Source organism: Episyrphus balteatus, chromosome 1, assembly GCF_945859705.1.
Source record: "Episyrphus balteatus chromosome 1, idEpiBalt1.1, whole genome shotgun sequence".
Classification (NCBI taxonomy): Eukaryota; Metazoa; Arthropoda; class Insecta; order Diptera; family Syrphidae; genus Episyrphus; species Episyrphus balteatus.
Window position 1 is genome coordinate 47,318,669 of NC_079134.1, and position 13,945 is coordinate 47,332,613.

General features: G+C 32.0%; 1 protein-coding gene across 1 annotated transcript; it reads left to right on the plus strand.

The window, feature by feature from the left end:
* Positions 1–2,792: 2,792 nt before the first annotated feature.
* On the plus strand, positions 2,793–13,886 carry LOC129907087 (vacuolar protein sorting-associated protein 52 homolog). The gene is made up of 6 exons (XM_055983142.1): positions 2,793–3,668; positions 10,580–10,795; positions 10,857–11,012; positions 11,075–11,193; positions 13,063–13,183; positions 13,238–13,886. The coding sequence occupies exons 1-6, from the start codon at positions 2,925–2,927 to the stop codon at positions 13,865–13,867; spliced, it is 1,986 nt and encodes a 661-aa protein (XP_055839117.1). The 5' UTR covers positions 2,793–2,924; the 3' UTR covers positions 13,868–13,886.
* Positions 13,887–13,945: the final 59 nt, after the last annotated feature.

Consider the following 13,945-nt stretch of genomic DNA (forward strand, 5'->3'; position numbering starts at 1 on the left):
AACTCTGCGGCCCAGTCCACATTTTTTTAATTTTAAGTTTTTATTTTAGATTTTGTGTTCCCAAAATCAAAAATAAATTTTATAAAATCTAGTGGCGTAAATCAGGGGAAGTTATGTGATTTCTTAAAGTGAATTAAAAGCGACCCAACTAACAATTTTACTTGCATAAGGTCCATTTTCTTCGATTCGGCAAGCTATAGTTTGTATAAGTTTAGTTTAAGGCTTACTTACGCAAATCATCCATTTTGGAAAAAAAGGAGGTCTCCTTAAGGCTATCTGGAAGTGTTTAGAAGAAGCCTTGTAAATAGAAGTTAAAAAAGACCTTTATAAGACCTGTTTGAACCGTTCTAAAGAAGCCTTCTATTTTCAAGTGACAGGAGGCTTTCATAAGACCTGTTCCAAGAGGTTCTTGTAAGTATGCAATGTTTTCATCTCTCAAGTATGCAATGTTTTTCATTAATAAGTATGCAAAGCTTTTATCCTGCAGATACGCTTTAGAAAAAAACATTGCATTTTATGTGAGGTTTCAATTAGCTCCCTTTTTTCCACTCATCTTTAATATTCGAGTATGGTCTACTGGTAAGGTGCTGGCTTGGTATGCAGAGGTACGTGGGATCAATTCCTGGCCGGGCCATGTGATGAAAATAAAAAATGTGTTCTTTTTCAATTAAAATAATATTCTCATCATTTCAGAACAACAGAAAAAGCAGTGGAATTTCCAAAAAAGGAAAAGAAACAAAATAGGAAAAAATTAAAATAAATAAAATAATATGTAGAAAATACAAAACAGAAAAAATCAAAAGAAAATAAAAAAAAATTAAATAAAATTCAATTAATTCTTTTTTTTGTATGCATTTTCTACAACATTTTCTACAACACCTACAACAACTTCTATAAGGCCTTATTATAACATCCTACGCAAGTAATCCGGTTTGTGCATTAGATAAACCCTCAGGAAGACCTCCGTAAGGCCATTTTAAGCTGTTTGTCACAAGCTATTAGCTTTTGGATTACCTGTGAAGGAAAGTCCTTTGCAATTTCGGTAAAATGCGCCAAAATGATTTGCATAAGACCTGTCCTTCTTGTTATGAAAGCCAAAAAATAGCTTGCATTGACCCTTATGAAAGCTTAATTGTTACTTGGGGAAGGAATATTCTGTTTTAACCTACCAAACGGCTCTGGGTCTTGGGATTTTTTTTAGGTTTTGATGATAAAAACCTTAACACCAGCATGCAATATGTCAAATTTAGGCTAGTTTGCATCGGTGGTCGGTCGTATCAAAAATAATCCACTAAAAAATTTAAATTTTAATACTGAATATGAAAAAAGGCTTGCAGATTTATGTCTTTGAAAGACAAGTTATCTTGATTTTTCGCTCTTTTTCGTGTTAAATGTAACTGTTGATGCGAGCTGTTACATAAGTCATTAAGAGTAATGAGTTACCATTAAGCTACAGCCTAACTAACCTTGGTCTTAGAGAAAACATGGTAAATGGAAAATGGAATACATTAATGTTATCATTCTTCCTGTTTTTTTTATAAATTTGTGTTATAAAAATTTTTGTTTTATTTTTTTCTGCACCCCCTAACAAATTTTGATCTAGCTGTTTTGGCCCTTCGTAACCATTGAGTTTGACATGCCTGCCTTAGCCCCTCGGGCTTAGCTGTTTAGCCCGGAGATTTCTCTGGGCTTAACTTTTTGAAGAGTTTTAAATCTGTGCTACCAAACTAATTTTTTCATAAATTGTTTAGAATTGGTTTACAAACGTTAAAACTGACGTTTGGAATGACAAAATGTATTTGACAAGTTTTGCTAGCATACATTTTTGTATCTCTTTGTACAACATAGGTACATAAAAAATAAAGGAAAACCCCGAAAGCGAAAAATATGACAACTCTAAATTTTTTTTTGTCTGCTGTTTTCGGAACATTCAATATGCAGTGCTGTCAAGATTTCAGGTTAGGCCCCGAGGCGTTTTTTTTTTGTCCAGTTAAGACTGGTGGTAATAAAAAACACACCTAGCATTGCATTTTGGGATAAAATAGAAAGAATATATAGAGACTTCATAAAATAATTTAGGAAAGAAATTTGTTCAAATGCGAGTCACAAAACTTTTTTTAAGAGCAAAAAAAGCACACAAAAAGGAATATATATTCCTTTGAGAATTTAAATTTTTTTAATTGGTTTCTGAATCCCAATCTGGCAAGTAAAAAGCTTTGTTCCTTTGGCCGAAAGTATCTACTGCTTAGTACTTCTGGTTGTACTCATTGACCTACTATATATGGACTGCTAGTCGTTTGACTTTTCCATACAAAAATTGAAAAAAAATGATTCCACATCTTTCTAGCTTTACTAGCGGTATAACCTTAGACGGCGAAAAGAGGAAACTTTTAGTGAATGACATCTGTGGTTAAAAGGTAGTGCTTTCTCTGTTTTTCTATATTTGTTCCTTTCGCACTTCGTCAAAAATGTTGCACTTATTCTCCGCTTTTTTTTAGGGCGCTAGTATCGCGAAGAAACAAGTGGAACCAACCTGAATATGCTTCTAGCAGTCCATATATATTAAGTCAATGGTTGTACTCAACTCCATTTCTTCTATAGAAAAAATGTCTTTGAATGGATTCAGAAGTACTAAAAAGTACTTTGCTGAACCCAAAGGAACACAGCCAAAAACGACAAATAAAAAATGTGAATGCAGGCTGAATGCTGCCATTCAATTATTATTTTTCTTTCTTCCGATACTAGCGCTTTCTGTGACCATCTTCGTCAACACCAACTGTCAACTTTTTTTATTTTGACTTGACTTGGCAAGAACAAAATTCCAAAAAAAGCAAAACTTTTCTATCGCTCCCATATTTATTGTTTTTAAATAAAGTTAAATATTTTATTTTAATGTTAAAATAAGTTAAACGAAAAGATCAACAATGACTTCAAATGAACCATGTATATCTGATCAATTAGACAACGATGAAGTCCGTGAAATACTCAAAACAGGCACAGACTTGCGTCAATATTCACGACAAATCGAAAGAGATTTCAAAGAAGTCGAAAACAAATCCATTGAAGATTACATTGCCGAGAGTCAAAACATTGCCAGTCTACACAATCAAATTGGTGAATGTGATGATATTCTCGAGCGTATGGAATCGATGTTAATGAATTTCCAAAATGTCTTGAGTAATATCAGTTCGGAGATTACAACTCTCCAAAAGAAATCAGTTTCAATGTCGGTTCAATTGACTAATCGACAGTCGGTTAAGGCTCAATTGTCACAATTTATTGAAGATATGGCAATTCCTGAAGAAATGATTACGACGATTATGGAAACTCCAGTAACAGAAAAAGAATTCATAAGCAAATTGAATACTTTGAATCACAAGTTGAATCTTGTGAAAGAACTCAGTTTCAAAGAAAGCAAATCGGCTGCAGATGTTTGTGATGTTCTTCATAAATTAAAAGTCAAAGCTATGGCAAAGATTCGTACTTATTTGCTGGAACAGATTTACAAATTCCGCCGGCCAATGACAAACTATCAAATTCCCCAGAATGCCATGTTGAAGCACAAGTTCTTTTTTGAGTTTATTTTGTCGAATGAAAGACAAGTGGCTCAGGAGATTTGTAATGAGTATATTGATACGATGGGAAAGATTTATTACAGTTATTTTAAGGTAAGGATAATTCACAAACTTAATTTATTTACATTCAATCCTAAGTGGGCTTGAGGTCTTGTTTAATCTTTTGACTATCTTTTACTCCGACGTTTCGACTGTGTTTACAGTCTTCTTCTGGGCTAATTATTCAGAAAATTGAAAAATCGTGATAAATGCTAAAAATCTAATTTTCTATACTTACAGAATATTTTGTCTTTTAATCTTAAGAGTTCAATCTTAAGAACTTCTAGCTTTGGTTGGATTTTCCTTGTTTTTATTGGTTATAGTTTTAAATATTTCAAAAATTCAAAAAATTCAAAGTCTTGAAAAAGACGTTTCAAATTATCGAAATTTCAAAATATAAAAAAATTTTTAATTATTTGATAACAAATTCAAAATTTCTTATCAAATCTAGCCTACAGAATCAAGTTAAACATAAATCTCTTAAACATTTTATTTTATAGACTATGTTTGACTTCTCAATTTTAGAAAGTTTACCCTTCAAATTCGAAAAATATGTAGTAGTTCTAAATATATTTGCCGACTGAAAAGCAATACGAACATTTTCTTTATTTCTAATAGGAGCATTTAAAATTCTATTTGAAAGATGGTGAATATATACAGGGTGTCCCAAAAGTAATGGATCAAACGAAATATACTGATAGGCCAACCTTAGGGCTCTCAGAATTTGGTAACTTGTTCATCCCAAATCCTTACGGTTTTCGATTTAATGCAGTTTTGTGAAATTTCGAAAAATCCCGACTTCGCAAGAGTATTTTGCTTCCTGGGCTCATAATTGATTTTTGTTTTTTACAATTCTTTCACTGATACATTGCCAAATAATAAGAAATAATTATTTAATCAAAATATTTTTTATTTCATACGCTGTTTTGCTGCAAATTAATTAACAGTTCCATGTTTTATAAAAACTCAATTTCTTACTTTTATTTGAGAGGAACATCTCGAAAAAAAATTGTATGGTGTGATACTGGTTTATTATTTTAAAAACTTTCCGTGTTATTGCAGTTTTCAAAAATGTATACAAATTTCCAAAGTTAAAATTAGAACAAAAGATATTACAGTTTTAATGCGAAAAATCAGGGGTTTTCAGAGCAAAATAACAAACAAAAATCGAGACTTTTATTCAAAAGGAAATAAACAAACAACAGTCGAGGAAATGTTTTTATTTTTCTTTGTTATTTTTCTCTGAAAAGGCCTGTTTTGTTGCATTTAAATTGTAAAATCTTTCGTTATTACTTCAAGATTGGAAACTTTTATACATTTTTGGAAAATGCAATAACACGGCAAGTTTTGAAAATAATTAACCTGTGTCACACCATACAAATTTTTTTCAGGGTGTTGCTCTGAAAAAAAAAATTAAGAAATTGAGTTTTTATAAAACATGGAACTGTTAATTAATTTGCAGCAAAATGGCGTATGACATAAAAAATATTTTGATAAAATAATTATTTCTTATTATTTGGCAATGTATTAGTGAAAGAATTGTAAAAAACAAAAATCAATTATGAGCGGAGGAAGCAAAATACCAACAGTCGGGATTTTTCGAAATTTCACAAAAACTGCATTAAATCGAAAACCGTAAGGATTTGGGATGAACAAGTTACCAAATTCTGAGAGCCCTAAGGTTGGCCTATCAGCATATTTCGTTTGATCCATTACTTTTGGGACACCCTGTATAATGCTTCTATACGAAACTTGTGTAACACTTGTTACTAAATTTGTCTGAATTGAAATATTGATTCAATAATGTTCTTATCAAGGGGCACGGTAGTGCCCAGCCAAGTTCTCTAGCAACTTCGGCACTACACCCTTATTTACAGGAAACAACTCAGGCCATTTTCGACCCCCCTCTAACTTCCACACCAAAGATGCTAGAAATTTCAAACTCGCTACATTTCCACACCAAAGATGCTAGAAATTTCAAACTCGCTACATTTGTTGAGCTGGTCAAAACCAAACACCTCGCAAAATTTCAGCCTCCTACGATGAGTAGTTTCTGAGATATAGGGCTTTAAAAATCGCAAAAACCGTAACTGACTCACTGACTCACTGATTCACTGACTCACTGACAGATCATCAAAATTATGGAGAACTTCCCGATATCGTAGAAACTTGAAATTTTACACGGTGATAGGACTTGTGGTGTATACAAAGGAAAAAATCGAAAACTTGAGATTTTCAATTCAGGGGGCGTGGCATCCGCCCATTTCCGCTGAATTTTCATCAAATATTATAGAGCACTTCTGATTATCGTAGAACCTTGAAATTTGGTAGAATGGTAGAGCTGATAGTTAATACAAAGGAAAAATTTTAAAATTTGAGAATTTCAGCCAGGGGGCGTGGCAATCGCCAATTTCCGCTGAATTTTCATCAAATATTATAGAGTACTTCTGATTATCGTAGAATCTTGAAATTTGGTAGAATGGTAGAGCTGGTAGTTTATACAAAGGAAAAAAATTTTAATCTGAGAATTTTAGTCAGGGGGGGGGCATGGCAACTGCCTATTTCCGGTGAATTTTCATCAAATATTATAGAGCATTTCTAATTTTCGTAGAACATTAAAATTTGGTAGAATGATAGACCTGGTAGTTTATAGAAAAGAAAAAATTTTAAATTTGACAATTTTAGACAAGGGTCGTGGTAACCGCCCATTTTTTCTGAGCAATACCTTGCAAAAAGTAGTGAAATCACAACAAAAACATTACTGTTAAAAAAAGAGCCAAGTTCTAATATGTTGAAGTTATGCTAGCACAAAAAGTACTGAAATGTAAAAGTGTACCAAGTTCTAAAGCTTGGCTTTAAATTTGTATACAAAATGTTGATTGTTTACTTGGCAATTTTTCAAATAGCTTTAAAAATCGGTAATTTAAAGAAAAATTGTCAAGAGAACAATCAACATTTTGTATACAAATTTAAAGCCAAGCTTTAGAACTTGGTACACTTTTACATTTCAGTACTTTTTGTGCTAGCATAACTTCAACATATTAGAACTTGGCTCTTTTTTTAACAGTAATGTTTTTGTTGTGATTATATTCAAAGGGAAGGAATTTGAAAGTATCGTTTTTTAAGTTGTTTTTTGCACTTTCATACCATTGTATTCAAAAAAACACGTAAAGTAGTACCTATTAATTTTTTTCGCTTAGTTGTCACCCAGTTTATTTTCCTCAACACAAAAAATATTTTTTTTTTTCATAAAAAAGAATACACTGAAAGAAATTAAAAAAATGAACAAACTAAGTGGATTTAAAAAAAAAACTAATTTTTAAATACAAATAAATAAATAGAGTTCAAAGAACTCTTCGAACAACAACTTTTGCACCCCAAGTTTTGATATTGGTCTGTAATTTTTAACCAGGTGTTTGAAAATTGAATTGACATAAGATTTTTCCAATCATCAATAAAGACACCTGGGGTCGAACTCCGGCATACGTTCGTTAACGTATGCTTGCTATGTGTCCCTTTCTTTTTCTACAGATTAAATAGAGAGAGCAATAGTATGATCGTAATCGTGTGCGGTGATTCGACTCCAGTTCATAAGGATTTATTAAAAATTATTTTTAACGCATGAAACAAGGGCCCTAGTGAATAAAAAATAGTAGATACTAGCAATATCAAATTAATAAGTATAAACTAGGTTTGATATGCACAAAATGTGGATAAAAAAACGTTCATACTTTATAATACAGTCAAATAAGGAGAAAAAAGGGGTAAATCTCGGAATGAATGTTAGTAGAAATTTTTTTTGCTCAATATCTTCCTTTTGCCATTCTATAACATATTTCAAAAGTCTAGAAAAATCTCATGTCCGCTTGTCGCGATTTCAAGGTCAAATCGCGAAATGGAGATTTTCAAAATTAGCAAAAATAGGCTATGGTATTATATACACATATGATACATGATTTCAAGGTATTTTTTAATGCTGATTCCAAAAAATCTAAAATCAAGACTATCTGACGTCTCTGGAAAAAGTTATACCTGTTTTTCATCTGTCAACTCATATTATTATAACAGTTGCAAACTTAATGCCGAAAAACCCTTAAAACTTATGGTAGATCAACCAAATTTTGCATGAAGATTTTAGAATCCATCATTATTAAAAATCAAAACAATCCATTACAAAAAATATATATACCTACGAAATAATGGCATTTTTTGATGGAGGGGCAAATTTTAGGATATGCACTAAAGAAGATTCTTGTTCATCTTAGGAATAAGTGCTAATAGGCTAATTTTTTCATTTTAATCTTTGTTTGGATATTCTTTAACTACCCTCAAAAATCTAAAAAAATCTCATGTCCGCAAGTTCTAATTTTCTTGGTTTAAAGATAAGGTGCAGATTTGAAAAAATTGAAAAACTACTCTTCAGATATTTGTGTCAGATCAACATGAATAAGGTACATTACTTTTCAGGGATGGTCATATTGATTTGATTGTGGGTTTTGTTGGAATCAGCGTTAAAAACTACCTCGAAATGATATGGGTTATGTTGGTATACATATAAGAATCTAAAGTTTTCTTATTATTTTTTTTAAATCTGCACCTAACTTAGTTTAACCTGGAAAATTAGAACTTGCGGACATGAGATTTTTTTAGATTTTTGACATAAGTTATAGAATATCCAAACAAAGATAGAAACAAAAAAATTAGCCTATTACCACTAATTCCAAGATTGTACCAGGATGTTTTTTAGTGCACATGCCAAAATTTCCTCTTTTCTCAAAAAATACCATTTTGTCATATATATAAATGTTTTTTTGCATTGCATTGTTTTGATTCTTAATGATAATGGATATGAAAACCCTCATGCAAAATATGATTCCGCTACCATTACTTTTAAGGGTTTTTCGGTAGTAAGTTAGCAACTGTTATAACAATATGGGTTGAAAGATGACAAACAGGTATAACTTTTTTCAGAGACGTCAGATTGCCTTGATTTTAGATTTTTTGGAATCAGCATTAAAAAATACCTTGAAATCATGTATCATTTGTGTATATAATACCATAGCCTATTTTTTCTAATTTTGAAAATCTCCATTTCGCGATTTGACCTTGAAATCGCGACAAGCGGACATGAGATTTTTCTAGACTTTTGAGATATGTTATAGAATGGCAAAAGGAAGTTTTTGAACAAAAAAAATTTCTACTAACATTCATTCCGAGGTTAAACCCTTATTTGACTGGATTATTATAATTTTTCAAGTAAAAGCATTTACTATTTTTTATGCATATGATCCAGTGATGGGAAAAAATTAAATAATAAAGATGGAGGAAAATTATCAACTATAGCTTTTTTATTTGAATCAAGTTCAATTAAATCATCAGAAACATCTTGATATGAAAAACACTTTAAATCAAAATCTGTAATAGGGTGTATAGATGGATATAAATCGACAATATTTTAAATAACGTCTTTATTATAGTAAGATTGAAAGTATTTTGCAAACAGATTGCAAGATCATTTTATATCAAATGATATTGTGTTATCAAGTTCCATTTCTAAAGGCAAGAAAGAACTTTTGCGTTTAGAATTGAATCATTTATTTGCAAAACATGATAAGTCCATGATTTTTAATTTTTTAGGAGAAGAAAAAAACGTTCTATTTTCTTTTGATATGCGTAGCAAAATTTATAAAAAAATATATTCTGTAGAACTCTTGCCTAGCTACAAAATGCCGTTTCGTTTTTAATTTTTGGAGCGATAGTTCAAAAGATAAAAAATAAAAACGCTTTTGGACTTATCATACTTTGAAAATAAACGGATGTGAAATTAGTTTTAAAATGGATATACAATTTTGCTTTTAGCCCCAATTCTATCAAACAATTGTATTTCAGATTAAAATACAATGTTCTGACTACTTACTTAACTTTAAAGTAGCTTTAAACTTAAGATTTTCAATCATTAGTCGAATATAGCATTTACACAAAAAGAAGCTGTTGTTTATTTTCAAAAGATGATAAGTCCGGGACTTATTCTGTTTTCGATACTAAAAAAAATATTTCGCGTAGCTGTAAAATCTGATATAGTTGGAGTAGATACTTCATATTTTGAAGACAGACGTGGTTATCCCTGGAGTACAAATTTAGTCAAAAAAAAGAATTTTGAAAAAAGTGGACTTATCATGTTTTGAAAATAAATGATTCAATTTAGAAAGACGAAAAATGATTAGCTGTTTCTTTTAATATACCAAAAAAGTATTCAAAAAAGCAAATTCTCTCCGAAGCTGAAGAAAGATAGCATGATCCTCAGATTTACCTACATTCCCAACAGGGGCGTGTACCTGTACACTGTTCGGACAAGAGGGGCGGTGCCCCGGGGCCACCAACACGCCAGGGCCCCGATTGGAGACAAATCACAGAATGCAACTTATTATAAGTAACGAAGCAAAAAGATTAGATATTTGACATGAATCCATTCAGACACAAGAGAGACAAATTATATTCTTCAGTGTAATGCATAATGAATTGGTAGCCAGCCACATAATATTTCATCTCAAAAAATAAAATATTTCGTCAGGGGCCCCATAAAAAAAAAATAGGGTTTTTGAAAGAAAAATTATATATTATCTTGGGGCCCCAAAAAATGTTACTTGAATAATCCTAGCGACCAACAATGATACATCAGGGATACAAAAAAAAAGTAGGAAGTATACGTACTTTTTTATTTGCTCTTCTATATAAAAGGGGCCCCCAAATATCAAAGGAGCCCCAAAATTGCCGGTGCCCCGGAAACTCAACGTACGCCTCTGATTCCCAATCAATTAAACTATAGAACTATCCTGTGAAGTCGGCCTTATTAAAATTAAAATTAAAGCAGTTAAACGATTCATGTTTTCCGTTAAATTCATAAAATTGAAAAATTATCTTTCTACCTTTGTTTTTTTTTTTTTAATACCCTTTCTTTTCGTTAGAGTTATTCATCACGATTGCTAGCTTTGAAGTTTGAAGAATCTGTAACCAAAGACGATTTGATGGGAATAGAAGACACAGCGTCGAAAAGTTTGTTCTCGAAAGCAACTAATCTCAAGCACAAGAGTACCATTTTTACGATTGGCAAACGGGGTGATATTTTGAATCAGCAATTGGAGGCACCTATTATAGTCCCACATGCGCAGCTTAAAAATAGGGTAAAACATTGCAATCTTTATTATTATTCTTAGATTCCATTTACGATTATTCTTCTTCTAGTACACCTTTGAAGCTCTATTCCGCTCCGAACAATATGCATTGGTCGACAATGCATGTCGAGAATATTTGTTTGTTATTGAATTTTTCATGGTTCGTGGAATTCAAGCTCAGGATCTATTCAATCAGATTATGGGCAAAACGCTTACTTTTATGATTGTGAGTTTATTTAGGTCGGCAGTGATCGAATGTTTAATGAATGATTTTGTCTTTTTTTATAGAAAAATCTGGAAAGCAGTATACAGGAGTGCTATGATACTATTGCGATGTTTCTGTGTATTCAGTTGATATTTCGATACCAATTGATGTGTCATAAAAGATGTGTTCCGGGATTGGATAAGTAAGTTTAGTTGTTCATGCTAATACGATATCGTAAGATATTATTTTAAATTAACTGACTTCTTCATTATTTGGGGCTATTATGATCTCGATGTCTAAAGAATCATAACGCTTCAACTTCAATCTATTGATCCGTCTTTGGGGTTCGATGAGTTTACCTAAGAATGTGTCTACAAAGCCTACCAGCTTTGTATTTTTTACTTGCGATATGGGTACTAAAGGGCCAGTTAAGAATTCGTAAAAATATCGAAATCAGATATGACAATGCGAAAAAAAGTGGGTCCCGAAATTCTGTCTGTCTGTCTCTATGTCGAGCTGTAGCCTAAGACACATACAGTGGCGATAAAATAAATAGCACACTTACTCTAACACGGCTGTTCTGGTTTCCGTTCGAATTCTATTTTCTCCCGTTTTCAAATTTTAGCTGCTCCGATTTCCGTATTCGAAAACATTTTGCGAATTTATAGGTGTTTCGAAAAACAAACGGACCTACACTGCCCATAATCTCGTAAAGGCCCTAACTACACTTTTCTTACTTCTGAGTTATAGAGCAAAACACTAAATCTAATATCACAATTTGCATATAAAAATGAAAAAAATCAAAAGTACATTTTGAATTTTCTGACATATTTGAAGACCTAGGCTAAAAAAATAATTGAGAATAAATCAGAAACAATGCCCTAACTCCAAATATGCAAAAAAAATCAAAATCGAAAATTTTGTAGTTAGGGCCTTTACGAGATTATGGGCAGTACAATACTAACCCTAGGTTTGGCTTTGCCGTTGTCGGATTAAAAGAATCGCAATAATCAATGTTTGCGGAGAGCAAACATTCTTCCCAATTCTTTTCTTTTACAAAAAGATCTAAATACATATTTTACTTGGTGCAAAGTTATTATTGTTAAATCAAACGTGCAAATCTATAACCCTTTCTAGAGAGTCCCTGATGCAGAGGTTATTACTTAAAAAAAGAACTCGTTTCCATTTCTAAAGCTAAACAAATATTGAAATCATTTGAGTTTGGTGACCACTATTTGAACTTTATCTCTTTGAATCAAGATTCTGAAAAAAATTTCAAACAAGGCCGTAATATCTTTGCCGCCGGGTACAAAGGGGTTAAGTCACAAAATTGCACTTTCCGGGTTTCGATGAAATAAGAATAACCTCTTTTTTCTCTTTTATTTGGTATCAAAAACATAAATTTAGAACAACTCTTTTCTATAAAAATAAGAGGATCAATGCTCAAAAGTTCATCGATTAGCTCAACTTCACATTTTCAGGCAAACTATCAATTATGACTTAACCCCTTTGTACCCGGCGGCAAAGATATGTCATGATGGCCCGTAAAAAATGTGAAAAATATTAGAAGTGACCGAACGCTCGATAAAATATTTTTTTTAATTATTTTCATTTATATTCGGGCTACGCTAACCAAAAATAAATAAGGCTGTTGTTCAATGGAACAGTCTACGCCGAAGAGCAAGTGGTCGCTGGTCCCACCACGCCAGTAGATGATTTCTACTATTGGCCCGTTCCACCCTAGTTTTAATTTACGCTGACCACTTGTGTTGATTAGTTCACAATCTTTAGTAAAACGCTATTAAACGGCAATTATTTTTTTCTTAATTGGTAATTTTTATGCTGATTGGTAATTGATTCCTTGGACCTTCTGAATTACTCCTAAAAGTTAAATTCATGACGCTCTCATTAATTTAAATTTAGTCTACCAAAATCGCATAAAAAAACATAAAAATGGTTGTATATCCCTTTCATTTTTTGGGCTAGTTTTGATTCAGTTGTAGTTGTCCCTCAATTAAGTTTCAAGACTTGTGTTTGATCTATCAAAAATAGTAAATTATTTGTCATACAGGTATTGGGATTCAATGCAAGCTGTTATATGGCCACGTTTTGATCATGTTTTTCGATTGAACATAAAAAGTATTCGTGACTGTGATCCAACTAAATTCAACAAAGAAATGGGTCCTCATTACGTAAGTTTAGTAACATTACATGAGTGTAGTTAAATAATTGTATTCTGCATTTAGATAACACGACGTTATGCAGAATTTTCAGCGGCAATCGTTGGCATTTCTGAGCATTTCCCAAACGAAGTTGTCAGTTTGCTCCTCCTCGAACTACAAAATGAAGTCGAATGTTTCATCCTTCGAATGGCGGCAATATTTCCATCACGAAAAGAGCAACTCATCTATCTCATCAATAATTATGATCTGGTTTTGGGTGTTCTTATGGAACACACTCGAGATAATTCCAAAGAAGCTGAAGCATTTCGTGAACAACTCAATGCTCGAAGTTCAGAATATGTTGAAGAAATTCTTGCACCACATTTTGGTGGAATCATTCAATTTGTCAAAGAATGCGAGCATTACTTTGAAAAAGAACAAATGGATGAATTACGAAAACAAGAAAGACGCAGTCTTGCACTGGTTGCAAGTTTTTCAGCCAATTGGAAGAAATCACTCGAAGAATTGAATCGTGAAGTTCTGCTTTCGTTTCCATCTCTACTCACCGGATCTCAACTTTTACAGCTAGCTTTGGCCAGTTTAGTGCAATATTATCATCGATTCCATAAATTACTTACACCAAATGCCAGAGCTCAACTTACAAATATACATGTGGTTATGGTAGAAATTAAAAAGTATAAAAGTAACTATTAAATAAATTCAGTAAGACTTGGGATGCATGAAGAAAAAAACAAACAAATTATATTTATTTTAGTATTTATGTAATTTTAC

What these genes read in the sequence shown, in the direction of transcription:
- LOC129907087 (XM_055983142.1), top strand. Translation starts at nt 2,925, where the DNA reads ATGACTTCAAATGAACCATGTATATCTGATCAATTAGACAACGATGAA. An exon ending in TTTATTACAGTTATTTTAAG is followed by an intron (nt 3,669 to 10,579) that starts GTAAGGATAATT and finishes TCTTTTCGTTAG; the next exon opens with AGTTATTCATCACGATTGCT. An exon ending in TGTGTTCCGGGATTGGATAA is followed by an intron (nt 11,194 to 13,062) that starts GTAAGTTTAGTT and finishes TTTGTCATACAG; the next exon opens with GTATTGGGATTCAATGCAAG.